Source organism: Peromyscus leucopus, chromosome 18, assembly GCF_004664715.2.
Source record: "Peromyscus leucopus breed LL Stock chromosome 18, UCI_PerLeu_2.1, whole genome shotgun sequence".
NCBI classification, from domain to species: domain Eukaryota; kingdom Metazoa; phylum Chordata; class Mammalia; order Rodentia; family Cricetidae; genus Peromyscus; species Peromyscus leucopus.
Genome location: NC_051078.1, coordinates 40,430,261 through 40,448,339, shown reverse-complemented (window position 1 = coordinate 40,448,339; position 18,079 = coordinate 40,430,261). Strand labels below are relative to the sequence as shown.

The following is an 18,079-nucleotide window of genomic DNA, read 5'->3' as shown; positions in this document are numbered from 1 at the left end:
CCAGAACATTGTCTTGTTCAGTGGTATTCCCAGAACAATGTCTAGCATACAGCAAGAACTCAATACATACCTGTTGAATTTTAATGCATGAATGACTACTTAAATGAGACTCTTTCCAAACAAGTACATACAACCTTTTAGTTGAAATCATAGGTTTTAATGTAGAATTGGCTTAACACATTTAGATCACAAATGCTTCATAGAAACCTTGAAATTTAATACAATGTCTCACTCAGGGTGATGCAAGCAAGCCAATCCAGACAATTCACTCCCATTCAGAGTGGACACTCGAAAACAAAGTTTCCCTGGGTTGTCTTAGAGCAGATTATGAGGAAAATGGCTAACTCTGTTCAATTGTTCAAGGCTTTCAGAACTGAGTGAGAGTTTATCATTGTGGTTTTCACTTAGATTTGGCCAGTATAGGTGGAATGTGTCCTTAAGATCCTCTGTCACCTCTCTCTCTCTATCTGTCTCTCTGTCTCTGTTTCTCTCTCTCTCTCTCTCTCTCTCTCTCTCTCTCTCTCTCTCTCTCTCTCTCTCTCTTTCTCTCTCGTGTGTGTGTGTGTGTGTGTGTGTGTGTGTGTGTGTGTGTGTGTTTGTTTGTCTGTCTCTGTCTGTCTGTCTGTCTGTCTGTCTGTCTGTCTATCTCTCTGCTTATTGGTCCTAGTGACATTTGCCACTGATTGGCGAAGAGGAAAAATAAGACTTCTTTTTAAAACCTAAGCCATCTGGAGGCGTAGCACAGGGTACTAACAGCACAATGTAGGTGAATGGTGTTGCTGATGGAGTGGGTCCCTGTTGAACTTGCCCATTCATTACCTGCGTGGAAAACTTTGTTTTTTCCATTAGCGATTCCAGAAGAGCTGGCCTCCATTTTTATTGACCTTCTGCCTGGTGGGAGTGAGGAATGCCTGACCACAGGCAGGCGACGACGTGACCCTGGGCGGCTTGCCACACTTCGCCGTTGATGGATTTGCAAGCGCCTTTCAGCCCCATGAATAGATAAACTTAAACCTGCAATGAGAAATAGCACCATTAACTGAAGAGGTCAGTTCTGGAATGGCTAAAACACAAATTTATGTCCTGGCATGAACTCCAGAGAAAATCTGCAACTATTCCTAAGGTTTGTGAGTCACATTAGAATTGTGATTTTTTTTTTTTTTTTTACATTATCTACTAGACAGTGCTTCATTTAAATGGGGACATCCTCAGTTTTCATTAAAGAAATCCTACAAATGGGAATTACTGTGTCATATATTAAACTTAACAAACTGTCTTCTAAACTCCTGGGAACATCTGTGCATAGTTTCATATTTTATTTTATTTTTTATTTATTTATTTATTTTTGGTGTTTTGAGATAGGGTTTCTCTGTGTTGCTTTGCGCCTTTCCTGAAACTCACTTGGTAGTCCAGGCTGGCCTCAAACTCACAGAGATCCACCTGCCTCTGCCTCCCAAGTGCTGGGATTAAAGGTGTGTGCCACCACCACCTGGCGTCATATTTTATTGTAGGTAGAGTTTTCTCCAGTCCTACCCAGCCCCATGGACCCCACAACTGCTTATAAAATAATCATTCAGAAGCTCATATTAATTAAGCTGCTCAGCCATTAGCTCAGGCCTACCACTGTCTAGCTCTTACACTTAAACTCAGCCCATTTCTGTTCATCTATATGTCACTACATGTTCCATGGCTTTAGCTGCTGCCTTTACATGTTGCTCCCTGGACAGCAGGCTGGCCTCTCCTCTGCCCGGCCTTCCATTTCCCAGACTTCTCCTCTCTCCTTTGTCCCACCTATACTTCCTGCCTGGCTACTGGCCAATCAGCGTATTATTTATCAATCAATCATCCACAGCATTTTATGACACTTTGGGATCTAGGAACTGATGCTGAATATCTGGAGTGTCAATGACAATCATTCTTCATGGGACTAACAGAGAAGCCAGAACTGGTGATTGGAACAGCCTGGAAAAATAAAAATCTCCAGGTCCAAATTAGTTTTTAAAAACACACATTGGTTACCATTGGAGGTGGCTAAAATACCAAGTTATTATTCAGGAACCTGTCAAAGTAAAAGAAGCAAATATTTATCCTGTCTTTCTAGTACCAACCACATCTCAAGGGAGCCAAATAGTTGATAAGAGAAAGTTGTTGATAACAGAACAGCCATATAGGCCCATGGCACAGTTGTGTGTTCCTATGCCATTAAGTTCCTCATCCTGGCAGTGTCTACTGGACAGTCTATGGATTAGGGCTTGTCTTCCACTATAGGATGAGGGTAACCTCCACTTTTCTTCCCATCCAATGGTTGGTAGGGAATTCAGGGAAAGCTAACAAACTTCTGTCCTAGGGTTCTGTACATTTACCTCCCTATGGATTGCTTAGTGTGAGTCTCTCCCCAAGATCTGGTTTCCAAACCCATGATACCGTGAGTCTGAGTATTGGCCTTTGAAGTTTCACCCAAGTTTGGACTAGCTAGCTAGCCCCTTGGGAACATTCTGGTAGGTTTCCTCTGTCAGTCAGTACCCTGATGAGATGCCAAAGTATGGACATGAGGGAATAGAAGATGTCCCTTTCTGGGGCCATAACTGGCACACTGGTCTCAACCTATCTTTCTTCCCGTCCACTTTCCTCCATCATATCATTGTAAGTTCCACATTTTCAGAGTACAGCCTGGATGTCTCCAGACCCAGAAGACTCTAGCAGAGTTCATACAAACTTGTAGATGACAGAGAAAAGGGATGGGGGGAGAAATTTTTCAGTCAACATTAGATAGCACATGGAGGTTCAGGCTGAAAATATTAGCTAGGCCACTTTCTACTTATTATACCTTCTATGGGTGAGTGCTGGGTAAAGGGAACAGGATTGTAGCTCAGCATGGCACTCCTCAGTGTTATATAACACCTCTCAAAGAAGTATAAAGTGACATAAATGAGGATAAAAATCACACTGTGGATATGTAGCGGCATAGGTACTTGAAACTGTTAAATCTTGTGCTTAAAAAATGTAATAATGTAGATCATGGGGAGAACGTTAAAAATAAGTGACCTATGAGTAGTTTCAACAGAGCGCAGCTATGAGGAGGGGAAATATGTCACAGTGGAATTTTGGAAGAATCCCCAATGCTGAAACAAACCCATCCTAATCCTCCTACAAATCAGGAGTCCTCAGAGTGCCCAACAAGGCTTGGCACATTAAATCTCTCCTTCTCAAGGGCCAAGTCCATTGACATGAGAGAGATGTAAACAAACATCTAATACAAGAAGAACAAATGTGCTGCAAACATTTGAAAATGTTGAAAAGTGTAAAAGATTGCAAAGTCATATCTTTAGAAATGAATCATCATCCAATAAGTTACATCGCCTAATTTGTTCTTAATTACTTTAGAGAATGATGACACTGGCTAACAAAATATCAGGCATTCTTCCAGACCAGTGGTTCTCAACCTGTGGATTGTGACCCCTCTGAGGGTCAAATGACCCTTTCATCAGATATCTTGCATATCAAATATTTATATGATTCATAACAGTAGCAAAATTACAGTAATGAAGTAGCAAGAAAATAATTTTATGGATGGGGGTCACCACAACATGAGGAACTGTATTAAAGGGTCACAGCATAGGAAGGCTGAAAACCACTGCTCTATACATTGATTTTTATCCCATTAATGCTTCACCACAAATGTAACACACACACACACACACACACACACACACACACACACACACACACACTCAGAGAGAGAGAGAGAGAGAGAGAGAGAGAGAGAGAGAGAGAGAGAGAGAGAGAGAGAGAGAGAGAGAGAGACGGATCTGTATTTTACAGATAGGAAACCTGAGGCTCAAGAAGTTACTTGTCCAAGGTCACACAGAGAGATGATTCTGCTCTTCTTACCTAAGCCATGTAAAAGGACAGACTGAATACCAATACAAAGCATGACTGTTTTAAGCACGCAGTGGTCCCAAGAGCTTGAGGTCTATTTGTGTAGAGATAGGAAAGCATAAAATTCCGACCTTCTTTTGAACCACTGTCTTCTAGAATCCTCTCCTGGTTGTCTTCCCCTGATTCATGCCACCATCACGCTCAAATGCCCTTCTGGTTCTTGACTGTCGTTCAAACACCTTCATGGTGAGAACCAGCTGGTCCCGTCCCTTCTCTTTGAAACATTTCAATTCCTCTGTTCACTCCAGTTAGTACTCTAGTCTTTAATATTTCAACAGGCCCTTTATTATGCAACATCCTTAAACTCTGGTTCATCTTCTGGACCACCAAGGGCTTGTTTTCCAAGAAGATCAAATCTCCGCTGGCAAGAAGCATACTTTTCACTTGTCTCATTCTTTCCTTGGCTCTGAGCAAACTACTTCCCATACAACAGATGAGAGATGATGGTTCCCTCTTCCAGCCCTTTCTCCTCCATATGTTGCCTTCTACTTGATGCAATCACACCTTGGTCACAGATGACACACAAGCAAAAGCTAGCCAATAAAATGGCTAATTTCTAATTAAGCACTTTCTGTTTCACATTTATACCATGATACTTCTCTATACTCCTGTGACCTACAACTTGGCCATCTCCCTCAGCTTCAACAGAAACCTTCTTTTTCCTATCAGACAGGAAGAGGAGGTCCAGATGAGGTAAGTTTTCTATTCTCTCTCCCTCCATTCAACAAGAAGCTGCATTTAGAAAAACACTTCTTCTATCTGAGAGCTATCATTTACCTTGATAAAGGCTCCAAAGCCAGAACTTCTAGAAACGCACATCTTTAGGGCTGAAGAGGGGGTAAGTACAACAGGAGTTAGGATACAGGTGCTGGAGTCAGAATTTGGGGGCTCAAATCATAGCCATACTTACCTAGAGTAAGTGATTTGATAGCTTTGTTTTGTCTGTTTTTAAAGCTTTTTTTTTTCTGCCAAAGAGTGGGGTTGAATGTAAGGTTGCTATGAGATTAAGCCAATGCTTGTGACATGCTACGGCAGTGTCAGACACAGTCAGACGCACACAGTAGGTTCTCAGTTCCAGGCAGCTGCCACCATTACCTTTCGTCTTTCCTATGGCTTCCACCTAATCTTAGTTGGGTTTCTCGGTCCTAACCTTTGACACCATTGCCTCTGGTCTGTTTTTAAGTTCTTGCTTTCGTTTCTGTGACATTAAGCTTTTTTGCCACCTCTTACTTGTAAACCCTTGTTCCTTTTCTGGTCCTAGAGGTAGGAGTACTCAGTTCCTAAAATGCTGTAGCCAGTCGCCACAACACTAGTGAGCTAAAACAATAGGTGCTTATTGTCTCAGAGCTCTAGAAGCTGCTAAGTCTGAAATCAAGGTGTTGGCAGGGTCTTATTTGCTCTGGAAGCTTTGGAGGGGAATAGGTTCCCTGCCTCCTTCAGCTTCTCAGTCTGCTGGTGTTATGGTGAGCCTGGCCCGGTGGTCATATGTCGCTAACCTCTCATCTCTGTGGTCACACAGCCTTCTATGGTTGTCCAGTTTATCTCTTAGAAGTCATTTGTGATAATGCTTAGGGGATATCTGCATAATTTTGATAATCTCTGCTCTCAAAACCTGTAACATAATCCCATATGCAAAGACTCTTTCCAAAGAATAATTATAAATCCAAGAATTTAGATCTGGACATATATTTATTAGCCTGCCACAGTGGTGGTGCCCCATGGTCTGATTTTGGGGTTCTCATCTTCCAACATCCTTGGTAATGTCTGAGGTGCCCAGCTGATCTGATGCACCCCATGTCTCTGCACCTCTGTGTGTCCAGTTCCCACATTCCTCCTGCTTTGCTCTGGCTCCTAAGCTTCAATCTTCCCTCTCCTCCTTGATCCATATATAGGAGGGCTACTGGTTTTATGGTTGTTAATCTTGTTCCAGCCACAATGCTGAAGTTGTTTATCAGCTGTGGGAGCTACCTGGTTGAATTTTGAAGGTCACTTATGTATACTATCATATCATCTGCAAATAGTAATACTTTAACTTCTTCCCTTCCAATTTGTATCGCCTTCATCTCCTTCAGTTGTCTTATTGCTCTAGCTAGAACTTCAAGTACTATGTTGAATAGATATGGAGAGAGTAGACAGCCATGTCTTGTTCCTGATTTTAGTGGAATGGCTTTGAGTTTCTCTCCACTTAATTTGATGTTGGCTATAGACTTGCTGTAAATTGCCTTTAGGTATGTCCCTAGTATCCCTGATCTCCCCAAGATTTTTATTCATGAAGGAGTATTAGATTTTGTCAAAAGCCTTTTTAGCATCTAATGAGATGATCTTGTGTTTTTTCTTTCAGTTTGTTTATATGGTGGATTACTTTTACAGATTTTCATATGTTGAACCATCCCTGCATCTCTGGGATGAAGCCTACTTGATCATGGTGGATGATCTTTTTGGTGTATTCTTAGATTCAGTTTGCAAGTATTTTGTTGAGTATTTTTGAATCTATGTTCATAAGGGAAACTGGTCTGCAATTCTTTCTTCATTGAATCTTTGTGTGGTTTGGGTATCAGGGTGACTGTAGCCTCATAAAATGAATAATTCTTCTGTTTCCATTTTGTGGAATAATTTGAAGAGTATTGGTATTAGCTCTTCTTTGAAAGTCTGCTAGAATTCTGTGTTAAAAACCATCAGGCCCTGGGCTTTTTGGGTTGGGAGACATTTAATGAATGCTTCCATTTCCTTAGTGCTTATTAGTCTATTTGTTTATCTGATCTTGATTTAACTTCAGTAAGTGGTATCTATCAAATTACTGAGAACCCCAGTGCGTCTACAGGAGCACCGTAAGTGCTTTACATATTGGTTTAAAAGGGTGGGGGCTCAGATTTCTTTGTGGTCCCATACCTTTTCATAATTTGAAAATACACTAAACTGTAAGGGGTTTTTTTTTCTATCAATAAAATCAAAGTCTCAGGTGAATCCTCCTCCTGGCCCATCTCCAAGGGGCATTGTTCCTGGTTGAGCTGAGGGTGAGAGGGGGTCTGGGGCAGCGATCTGCTTTCATATAAACGTCATTCCCATGATTCAGAAGAGCTGTGTCTCTGTCAAGTGTTTTACAACTTGTGGCACCAGTAACTATGTGCTACATCACCCTCCTTGTCCTTTCCCGGGTAAATTACTGTTCAAAACATAGAAAAACTCTGTTTTCAATGTCACCACCCAGGAGCGAAACACAGGATTTATTTATTTATTCCCAATTTAAAAAGATAACAATCCGCACAGCAGGGCTGTTTATTTTTGGTTTTTCTCCCTGACTAGAAAGTGGAGAGTACTGAATCTAGCACTTTCCCCAAACAAAATTGAGGTGAAGATGTTTTTGTTTACTCTCGGGTCTGGGTTAACTTTCTCCAACTTTCTGGGACTTTTCTAATAACTTCTCTTATTTGGCTCAAAGAATATTTTGTACAAGGTTTATAAAATAGGCCGAGACACCCTGTGATGTTAGGGAGGAAAAAGGTCAAAAACAGAGGCGTGTACTTAGAAGAGAACAGCTTGTGAGACCTTAACTTTGGCATGTTCCCATGGAGGGTACAAATCAGTGCCCCTCCACAAGGTGACCTCCAGTGGACCTAAGACAAACATGTTCCAAGGAGGTTTTTTTGAGCACCATTCGAATTAGGTGTTAACTAGAATGGGTACCTTCTAGGGAGGGTCTGAGGTCTAAACGATCTGGGTTCCTCTAGAGACCTGAAAATGGATGTTTCCTAGATGGGAGAGTTTGCTCTAGCCATGTCATATCCTCTGTCACACAAGGTTCTCCGGCAGGCCTCCTTCTGGTGTGTGTGTGTGTGTGTGTGTGTGTGTGTGTGTGTGTGTGTGTGTGTGTACGTACATTTCTCAATATGTGCCAGGATTTTTTTTTTTTTGACAGATTGGCATCAGTAATGGCACACAGATCTGGCAGTACTAACATATCAAAACCAGGAAGAACTTCTTTCTAGGATGTAGTGATTTGCGATTTTGTGGACAGTTGTATGTCTGATGATACATGAACATGGCATTCACACACTTTGAAAAGAGGGCAAAATTCTAAGGGCTGGATATAAAATGCAGCCAAGTTTAACATTTGCCTTGATGTCAGTGGGAGGAAGTTATAGAATGAGAGCCTTGGTGAATGTTGAACTAGCATCCCTAGAATTCAAATAAAGCATCTCAGATGGATTACTGGTGTATTCTCTTTCAAATCTACCTTTAAACTATCTGTAGCCTCTTTGTACCTTCCTCCTGATGGTAGGGATAAATGCAAAGCTCCTTTATTGTCCTCAGCTTCAGAATTCTACCAGAAGGACTTCATTTCAGGGAAATTTGGTGGCAGAGTAGATTTTTGTTCCCAGCTCCTGCCTTCACTCTGCTTTGTAGTCACTTAGCAGCTCTTCTTAGTTAAGAGGAAAAGCATAGAGTCCTCCTTGATATGGAACTTGGCCATCATGACTTGCCTTGTCCAGAAAGATGGTTGGGGGCATGATAAAAGCTGACATATGAAATATGCCTCTGTGGTGTGGTCTTGGCCTCCTATGCTTCTGTTACTACTATCAAAAACACATTTCTTAGGTAGTCATGGGTCATAGAATGAGAAACACAGAATACACTGGGCTTCACCACAGACTGTAACCAAGCTTCCCCTAAGAAATGAAAGATCAAATTTTCTGGGTGTCAACCACTGAGGTGAGGGGTGGGTGATACACAGCAGAAAATGACTGAGCATGGCCCCCTAAATAGCACACACAGGGAGAAACAAAGTAATTCCAATGCTGATAGCTTACTCATGAGTTGCAGATTTAAAAATAAGCACTCTCCTTACCCCAAGTGTTCACCAGAACCCCAATCTTACACATTCTAGAATCAGCACATTCATGGTATTTCTGAAAGAAAATCTCATTGCTCCACCTCCTACTGTGCCAGTCATCCCACACTATCCTAAACACACACACACCACACACACACACACACACACACACACACACACACACCTCCCTGCACTCTGCTGCCACATGGTACATATACAGCAACATTAAAGTTTATCTATCTGCAATAGGATTCTCTACCTCTCTCTCCTCTGAACTCAGAGCTCATTCTGCATCTTACTTAATGCTTATCACGATGTGTGATTCACAGTCAACACTCATGTGGTTATGGCTTGACTATGGGATGTCACACACTGGCTTGAGTCTTGAATGCTTGGTTCTCAGCTTCTGGTACTATTTTAAAGGTTGTGGGGCCTGTAGTCGGTGAGGCATGGAAGGCAGGAGTTAGCTCTTGCAAGGGTCTGGCCTTGCTGCTGGCCTGGACTCTCTGATTCCTGTCTAACACCAAGTGAATAAGCTGCCACTCCACACTCCTACTGCCATGTGTGGAGCTGTTCCAACTTCCTTCCCCACCAGGATGGACTGAAATCCCTCTGAGAGGGTCAACCAGAGAAATCCTCCCTCTCTTAAGTATCTTGATCACAGAGACATAAAGATGGCTGACTTAAATGTAGACTTCCCTAGACCGGAACAGAAGGAAGGTATTTCAAGTATAGAACAAAGTAACTAAATTATACAAGTCCTCTCAAATTCCATACCTGGTTTAGCTGTTTTTTAAGGAAGAGTGGTCTGTATCATCCCAAAAAGGGTACCTGACACTTCATAGGAGGGAGGAACCAGAGGAAGTGGTAAATCAAGAAACTTTGAACAACTCAGCTCTTCTCTCTAGCTGTGGTGGTTTGAAAGAAAGTAGTCCCCATAGGTAGTGGCACTATTAGGAGGTGTGGCTTTGTTAGCATAGGTGTAGTCTTGTTGAAGGAAGTGTGCCAACTGTGGGAGTGGGCGTTGAGGTCTCTTATGCTCAAGCTATGCTTGGTGTGGTACATAGTTCACTTCCTGTTGCCTGAGGATCAAGATGCAGAACTCTCAGCTTCTTCTACCATGTCTGCCTTCACAATGCCATGAAGATAATGGACTAAACTTCTGAGACTGTAAGCCAGCCCTAATCAAATGCTTTCCTTTATAAGAGTTGCTATAGTCATAGTGTCTCTTCACTGCAATAGACACCCTAAGATGTAAGTTGTAGCTAGGGACTGGGATATTGTTGTGCTAGGCCTGACCATGCTTTTTTGTTTGGAGGAATTTGGACTTTGGGAGTTTGAGTTAGGAAAGCAGCGGAATGTTTTAAGTGCTGTTTAATGGAACATACTAGTAGGAGCATGGGAGGCAGTGGTGCTAAGAATAATTTAAACTGTGGGAGCCTGGCTCAAGAGGTTTCAGAAGAGAAGAATGTTAATATGTTGCCTAGAGATCATTCTTGTGATATTTTGGTGAAGAATGTGGCTGCTTTTTGGCCTTGTCTGAAGAAGCTACCTGAGGCTAAAGCAAAGAGCTTTGGATTAATTGCATTGGTAGAGGAAATCTCAAAACAGCCTAGTATTGACTCTGTCATATGGTTTTTAGTGGTCACTCTTGCGAATATTTATAATGAAAAGGAGCAAGCCAAGAAAGTAAAAATACAAAATGTGCAATTTGAGAAGAAAGGGAGCACCAGGAAGTAGAACAGCACTAAGTCCTGTGTTCAAGGAGACAAATGGATTAAGAAATTGAATAAAGGAAGTGGTAATCTCAGGGCATGATCCCACCCAGCTAAATTTCCAACTTGTGAAAAGGAATTAAAGAAAAGCTTAGAGCTGAGTGTGGTGATGCATGCCTTTAATTCTAGCACTTAGAAGGCAGAGGCTAACAGATATCTGATTTTGAGACATGAGGCCACACACATGTCAAGGGTACCCTGAATAGAGACTTAGAGAGGCCATTGCATGAAGCTGTGAAGGTGAAGCCTGGATTGCTTTGGAGACCTCAAGATGTTGGAGATGCCAGAGCTGTGGGACACTTGCCAAAGAAAGCTACTAACTGAGAGTCAAAACAGCCTAAGACAAAGAGTGTGTTGCAGTCAACAAAGCTGAAAGGAGTTGGAGAACTGAAGAGTGTTTTGACATCAGACATGGAGATGAAGAGTCTGGAGTTTGCCCACCTGGTTTTGGGTTTTGCTTTGGTCTAATATTTCCTCATTATGTCTGCTTCCTTATATTTTATTTGTACTGAAATGTGAATTTCATTGTATGTTAATAAATAAAGTTGCCCGGGGGTCGGAACTATTAGAGCCATAGCAAGAGTGTGGTGGCGGTGGCGGTGCACGCCTTTAATCCCAGCACTTGGTAGAAGAGCTAGTTAGATCTCTGTGTGTTCAGGGATACAGCCAGCATTGGAGACATACGCCTTTAAGACCTGGAGGGCGGTACTTACAGGCAGTGATGAGGCAGTCATGTGTTTGGGTTTACAACCAATGAAAAGGCAGAACAGAAAGACTATTTAAAGACAGACACACAGGAAGCAGCTCTCTTTCAGGGAGGTAGGAGCACCGCAGGAGGTAAGATTTTAGCTCTGAGCTCTGACCTCTCGGCTTTCTCTTTTACGTTGGTTCTATTTTTCTTATTTAATAAGATGGTTGGTTACATCTACATCTAGTGCCCAATGTTCGTGTTACACCCAACGTTCGTGTTACGAATGCATGAAAAAGCTGTTTGCCTGTGGCCTTGTGAAGCCCAGTTCAGGCCCAAGCTACACTCAGCCGGTTGTGGTGGTGCACGCTGGTAGGATTTGCTGAAAGAAGCGGAGGCAGGAGGATCACGAGTTCGAGGCCAGCCTGGACCCATACAGGCTTTGGTTACATCTACACTAATGGTTCAACATCTTGAAAAACCAAAGCAATCACTGAAAATTGCTTTAGAAGGTTCTCAAATACATGGGATCTTAAAACTTTGTCCTGCTTATTATTTTTTTTTAATTTTTTTCCATTCACTGTTCCAAATGCCAGTCTAGATGCTGGATTTCTCCCTTTTCCTTGCTTTATGGGGGTTAATTTATCCCATCTTTACATTCTCACTCAGAGCTACATAAAGAGGAGATAGCGATTTCTTGTCACCTCATGGAAGATAAAGAGATTTTTTCTGTGTTTGGTGGACTGAGGATGATACACCTCTCTCTGCAAAGCACTATTGATAGATAGAAAGTATATACACAGATATTATAACTGTAACAATCACTCATTTCATAATGGTATTATTCACAATGATTCCACTCAGTAGGGAATAGTTAAATATGTTCAACACTTATATGTTGCACATGACATACCAAACATATTGGTAAAATAAACACTTAAGATAGGAAAATGTAGCAAGTCTTTCATTCTTCTAGTCATTTATTTGGTCCATCATATTTGACTGCCTTTCTCATATGAACATTGATTTGTAAGTACTGTTTAACTAAAGTTTAAACAGAATATTGGCATGGATGACATTTAATATGAACTGCACAGACAATTATATGCTGCAATATTTGGGGGACAGGTCTTTGTGCGGTCTTCAATTGTTCCATTTACTAATTCATTAAATACCTGTCAAGAGCTTTCTTAGCACCAAGCATTGAAACATGAAACAGGCTTTAAGAAACAGAGTCCAAGCCAGGCAGCGGCGGTGGCGCACACTTTTAATCCCAGCACTCAGGAGGCAGAGGCAGGCGGATCTCTGTGAGTTCAAGGCCAGCCTGGGCTACAGAGCGAGATCCAAGACAGGCACCAAAACTACACATAGAAACCCTGTCTCAAAAAACAAAAAGAAAGAAAGAAAGAAAGGAAGGAAGGAAGGAAGGAAGGAAGGAAGGAAGGAAGGAAGGAAGGAAAGAAAGGAAGGAAGGAAGGAAGGAAGGAAGGAAGGAAGGAAGGAAGGAAGGAAGGAAGGAAGGAAGGAAGGAAGGAAGGAAGAAAGAAAGAAAGAAAGAAAGAAAGAAAGAAAGAAAGAAAGAAAGAAAGAAAGAAAGAAAGAAAGAAAGAAAGAAACAGAGTCCATGCACTCAGGCAGCTCACCATCTCACAGAGGATACAGCACCCAACCATTGGCAAAGAGCACAGGTTGGATGTGACATGAAGGGGGACATCAATTCTTCCTGGGTTTATAAAGAAGGAAAGGCCATGCCACTCGGTTTCTCCTTAAGTAACCAAGGAAGCATCTGGTTTCCTAAAATAAATGTAGTCATTGAGCATGTTTCACAGGAGAGTATCATAACCAAATATTATCAAACCTCAGGTAGTCAACAAAAATAGCTAAGTAGGAATGAGGCACTTTGCTTCATGTGGTGAAAACCACACTTTGTAAGAAGGTGTGTACTGTGATCCTAAATTCCAGCGCAGCTACTTATTAGATGGCATCACCGAGTGAGCATAAGAACATTACTCCTTAACATCCTTGAACTTAACTTTATGGCTTGTCTTAGCAGTCAATAAAACCTTTCTGGAAATGAAACACAAAACAGTTTCCTCCCAGGAACATCAAACGATAAGCATTAACCCCCTAAAGAGATCAGGGTTGTAGAAAATGATGGTCATTTAAGCAAATGCATAACATTTAGTAAAAAAAAAAAAAGTTTTTATTTTACAGAGTAATCTATGTCTACTAATAACTGCTGAGCCTACAACCTGCCAGGCCCCAGAAACAAGGATGGTAAAGGCAGAACTTATGTCTAAAGGAAGAGAGTATTTTTCAAGGAAGAAAGCTATCTGAAGTAACTCCAACAAAAGGGAGATGTTCTGTGTGTAACTGTGTAACCTGGAAAACTGCATGATCTCCAGTGGAGAGAAGTACTTAAACATTTTTTTTATGGAAAAGAATAAATATTTGAGGTTTGGGGGTTCATATGTCTCTGTTGCCTCTACTTCTTCATCCTGCTGCTGTAGCCCTCAAGCAGACATGAATTCAATATATAAACGAATCTATGTGGTCGGGTCTAATATGTGTTTTACTTGTAAAACCAAACAGTAGCCTGAATTTAGTCTCAGGACTGTGGTTTGCTGACCCCTGACTCAGAAGGTTGGGGGAAAAACCATAAGAGAAGACTTCCAGCAGGGTCGCTGTGGAGAGCAGGCTGCTGGGTAAGTTGACACAGACACAGGGAGTGAGGACAAGTGTTTACCAGAGTGAAGGTGTGCCATTGTGAAGGAACAGACCTCATTCATGAAAGGAAGAAGTGTCCAGTTTTATACACATTGGAGATGTGTTACCAGGAACATCGGCTGTTTAGATCTAAACTAATGGTCTGCTGCATTGAATTTTTACAGTTTTAACAAGTTCATAAAGGAACCTGAAACTCACAATGTGTTGGAAATGGGGATAGCTAGAGTTGTATGAGCAAGGAGCCGAGGGAATGTCACCTCATCAAACCCCAAATGACTGTGACACTTCCCTGTAGGCTCCATCTCTTCTCTCAATTAATCATTTTAAGGTAGCTTGCAAAGCAATGGGTTTCACTGTGGATTTTTCATACATACGTTATACTTTATTCCTATTTGTTCCTCTCTCCCACGACCCTCTTGATTCCTAGGCTCAGCTTGCTGCCCCATTTTTGTCCCCAAATAGTCCTCCCTTTTATTTTTATATCCCCCTTATTTTAAAGGTTCCACTAATTCCTAACTGCATTACCCTGGTGAGTCAAGGCTTTAACACATGGGGTTTTTGGGAGACAATTAGGATCCAAACTACAGGGGTAATCATAAAACCAAGAAGATGGTTGAAATAGTTTATAGGCAAGTTCCACTTCAAATATGCTGGGTCTGTGGCTCCCTAAAACATAAAAAAGTTTCCCTATACTGATTACCTAGAAATATATACACCACATGATCCAGCTGTACTGCTCTTGGGCATATACCCAGTCCTGCTACAGAGATACCTGTTCATCCATTTTCACTGCTGCTCTGTTCACAATAGACAAGAAATGGAAATGTCCTAGATGTCCATTAATTAATGAATGGATAATGAAAATGTGGTGTATTTAATGAACAGGATATTATCCAGCTACAAAGACAAAGAAAATTATAAAATTCACAGAAGAACGGATAGGTGGAGAACAATCATTCTGAGGGAGGTTAACCCAGAAAGACAAACATCACATGTTTCCTCATTTATAGATGTTATTTTTAGATCTTTAGATATGTTGTTTAATTTGGAATGCCAACAGAGGACAGGAAATAAGTAAGGGGCCGTGGGAAGGAAGGACACAATGTGGTGGTATAAAAGGTTAAGGGGAATAACAGAAGCATAAGGGTTAAATGGGATAGAAGTGGTAACACAGTAGAGAAAAGTCTACAGGAGAGAACACTACACTAAAGACCTTTTGAACAATCTTATGGAAGCCTGTAGAAGCTTCCTGAAACATACATGAACATGCAATAAAAGAGTCTAAAAGAAGTTACCCTATTAGTGGGGCAGCAATGCTCCCACCAGACACCACAGGCTTACAGATAAAAAAGCTCAGTGCCAGGAACTGGTTACCTGTTTTGAGTTGTTAGCCAGTAAGGTCCCACAGATTCTCAAATATTACAGGCTATTGCCGATGCTCTCGGTTGCCGCTGTCTCTCCCATACCTGCTCCACTGCCAGACTTAACAGTACAATCCTTTTGCTGAAGACACCACATACTTTGTGTGTGTTTCTTTTTCATTGAAAATACTTTTTCATAAATATATTCCTATCATGGTTTCCGTCTTCCAGATCCTCTGAGATCCACCCACCTCCCCACCCATCTAACTCCATGCCTTCTTTATTTTTAGAAGATAAATAGGCAAATAAAAACAAACCAGACTAAAAAGAAAAGAAAAAGCACATACAACACACACACACACATACACACACACACACACACATACACACACTAAAATTGGAAACCATAATATACAACACAAGCAAAAGACCAGTAAGATATAAAAAAACAAAAACAAACAAAGAAAAAAACAAAGCAATATGAGATGAAAAATTCCATAAAAATACCACTGAGTTAGTTTTGTGTTGGCCATCTACTGCTGGGCATTGGAGCTACCCTTAATTGTAGTTTATATACCCAGTGAGACTTCCTTTACAGGCAGCTGTCAGTCGGAAATAGCTTCTTGACACCATACACTTGAGTTGTAGAACATGGAGAAGTCAGCCGGGTAATGACCTGGGAGCTTCATCCCTATTGGCCAGCTTTCATAGTGCTGGAAGGCACTCTGCAAGCTACTAGAAGAAAAGAAGTAATCCCCAATCTTACTAACTGTGACTTTTATGAGCTCCAACAATGACCATGTAGGCAAAACATGCCTACTGGTGCAACTGCGGCATGAGCATCACGGGAGTCACCAACCACTCTTTGGTTGTCATTGGGCCCATTTCACAAGATGAAACCCATACTCCGTACCATTGCTGGGTCAAGAACCTGTGACTGGACTAGTAACAAGCCCTAGAAAAGAATCCACTACTACTATTCTGATAAGTGGATATAGCATTAAACCAACTCTTGATGACTTATTATGACACCCCTAGTTTAGTGCACCTCTCAAGCTTTATCAGAGAAGCTTCTTTTTGCAGTCCATAGTGACTAACACAGACAACTGATCAGGGTGTGAGGAATAAGAGAGTCTGGAATGTTTGGGCTCAAATGGGATATCTATATCATACCCTCTGCTCCCAAGGCTCAGAGATGGTTGTGGAGGTGGGTGGAAAGAATGTTAAGAGCCAAAGGTGTTAGATAACTTCAATGAAACCGTGTTTTCCAGAAACAACAGGGCAGTCTCCCCTATGACCCCATGGCGGCAGTAACAGCATGCACGAGACTGAGCAAGCTCAAGCTGGACAGAATTTCAGTGTGGAACAGGGAAGTGAGTAGGTGAGGAACAACTGATAGCTATTTCGTGAGACAGAATCAGTTTCCTTCAAGGGTGTGGGCGCAGATAGGTCACCCGTGCTCCTGTAGGATCACCACAAACCCAATATATGGACATCACAAACTGTGCTTGATGAGTTAAAAAAAGAGATTATGACACAAAGTTGGGTAGTTAGCAAAAAGGGGCATAGGTCTGCGAGTAGTCAAGAGAAAAGATTGAACATATACAAAAACACATTTATGAAACTGTGAAAAGCCAATAAAAACAAGGAAAGAAAAAATTAATTAACTGAAAAATGTGTTTACCCAGTATGGCCATAAATAGAGACATGGAGCTTAGAAATGTGTCTGGCTAGACTTCTTCGCCTAGAGATTAATGCTGAAGCTTTGAGAGAAGCCAGAAATCCTTGAGAAGAGAAACAAGCTCACAGATAACATCTAGAGGCCAGTAGAAGGAGAATGACCAAAAGAAAAGCAACAATAGCATGTGTTGAGCAGGGGGCAGGCATTGCTCTGAGAGCATTAAATATGTCCAGCAATTTAATCATTACATTAATCCTGCATACACATCCTTTATCCTCATTTATAGAGGAGAAAACTGAGGAACGAGGATTGTGAGTATCTTTTCAACTAAGTTGTGCAGTCCAATTTGACCCCAAGTGGTTTGGCCTGCAATATTGCTCTTGGCAGAAAAAAGGGGCCAATAAAACTGCATGCTAAAGGAAAATCAAAAACACTGAGATCTGAGGAGAGAAAGGTTTGAAGTAGGCAAAGCCATCAGAACACAAAAGGCTTAAGAGGATGGGGCAGTAATGGCAGGAAGCACAGCCAGTCCAACACGCTGCAGTCATAATCATATCATTAACAAAACACTTGTCCTTCTAGAATGCTGACCTAGTCTCTGAGAAGACATCAATGTCACCTTGCACGGCAAGAGAAACTTTCCAGGTTCAATTGAAGTCTTGGAGATGAGGAGATTGTCCTGGGATGTAGAGTAGAGAGCAATGTGAGGGCATGCAACCTTTACATTTGCACTCAGAGATGCTTCTTAAAGGGGAAAGTGGGTCATAAAGAAAGAACAGAGCAGCTCGAGAAGCTGTCAAAGGTGACAACAGGTCCTTCTCTCCAGCAGGAATAGAACTGTGCTAGGTCTTTGTAGTTCAGTAAGACCTGTGCCTCGCTTCCATCTACAGAACAGCAAGACATTACAGCCGACACTGTAAGCAGCTTGGTGTCTGACCATTCTTACTGAAGCAATGGAAAATAATTTCAAGTCTGCATGTTTTCCTTTACAGCTTCCCTAGACAGCATGACATCCTGTCTACCCCAGGTTGAGGTGGTCAGCCTCATAAGGGGTCCTCAAAGGAGAGAGATGATGAA

At 41.6% G+C, this 18,079-nt stretch overlaps 1 protein-coding gene across 3 annotated transcripts in view; it reads right to left on the bottom strand.

The window, feature by feature from the left end:
• Ano4 (anoctamin 4) overlaps positions 1 to 18,079 on the bottom strand; it is a 395,425-nt gene that overhangs the window by 193,922 nt on the left and 183,424 nt on the right. For all 3 annotated transcript variants that reach the window (XM_037196832.1, XM_028880306.2, XM_028880308.2), the window contains one exon: positions 820 to 1,014. In XM_037196832.1, the coding sequence (XP_037052727.1) occupies positions 820 to 1,014 (195 nt within the window). The remainder of the gene's footprint in view (positions 1 to 819; positions 1,015 to 18,079) is intronic.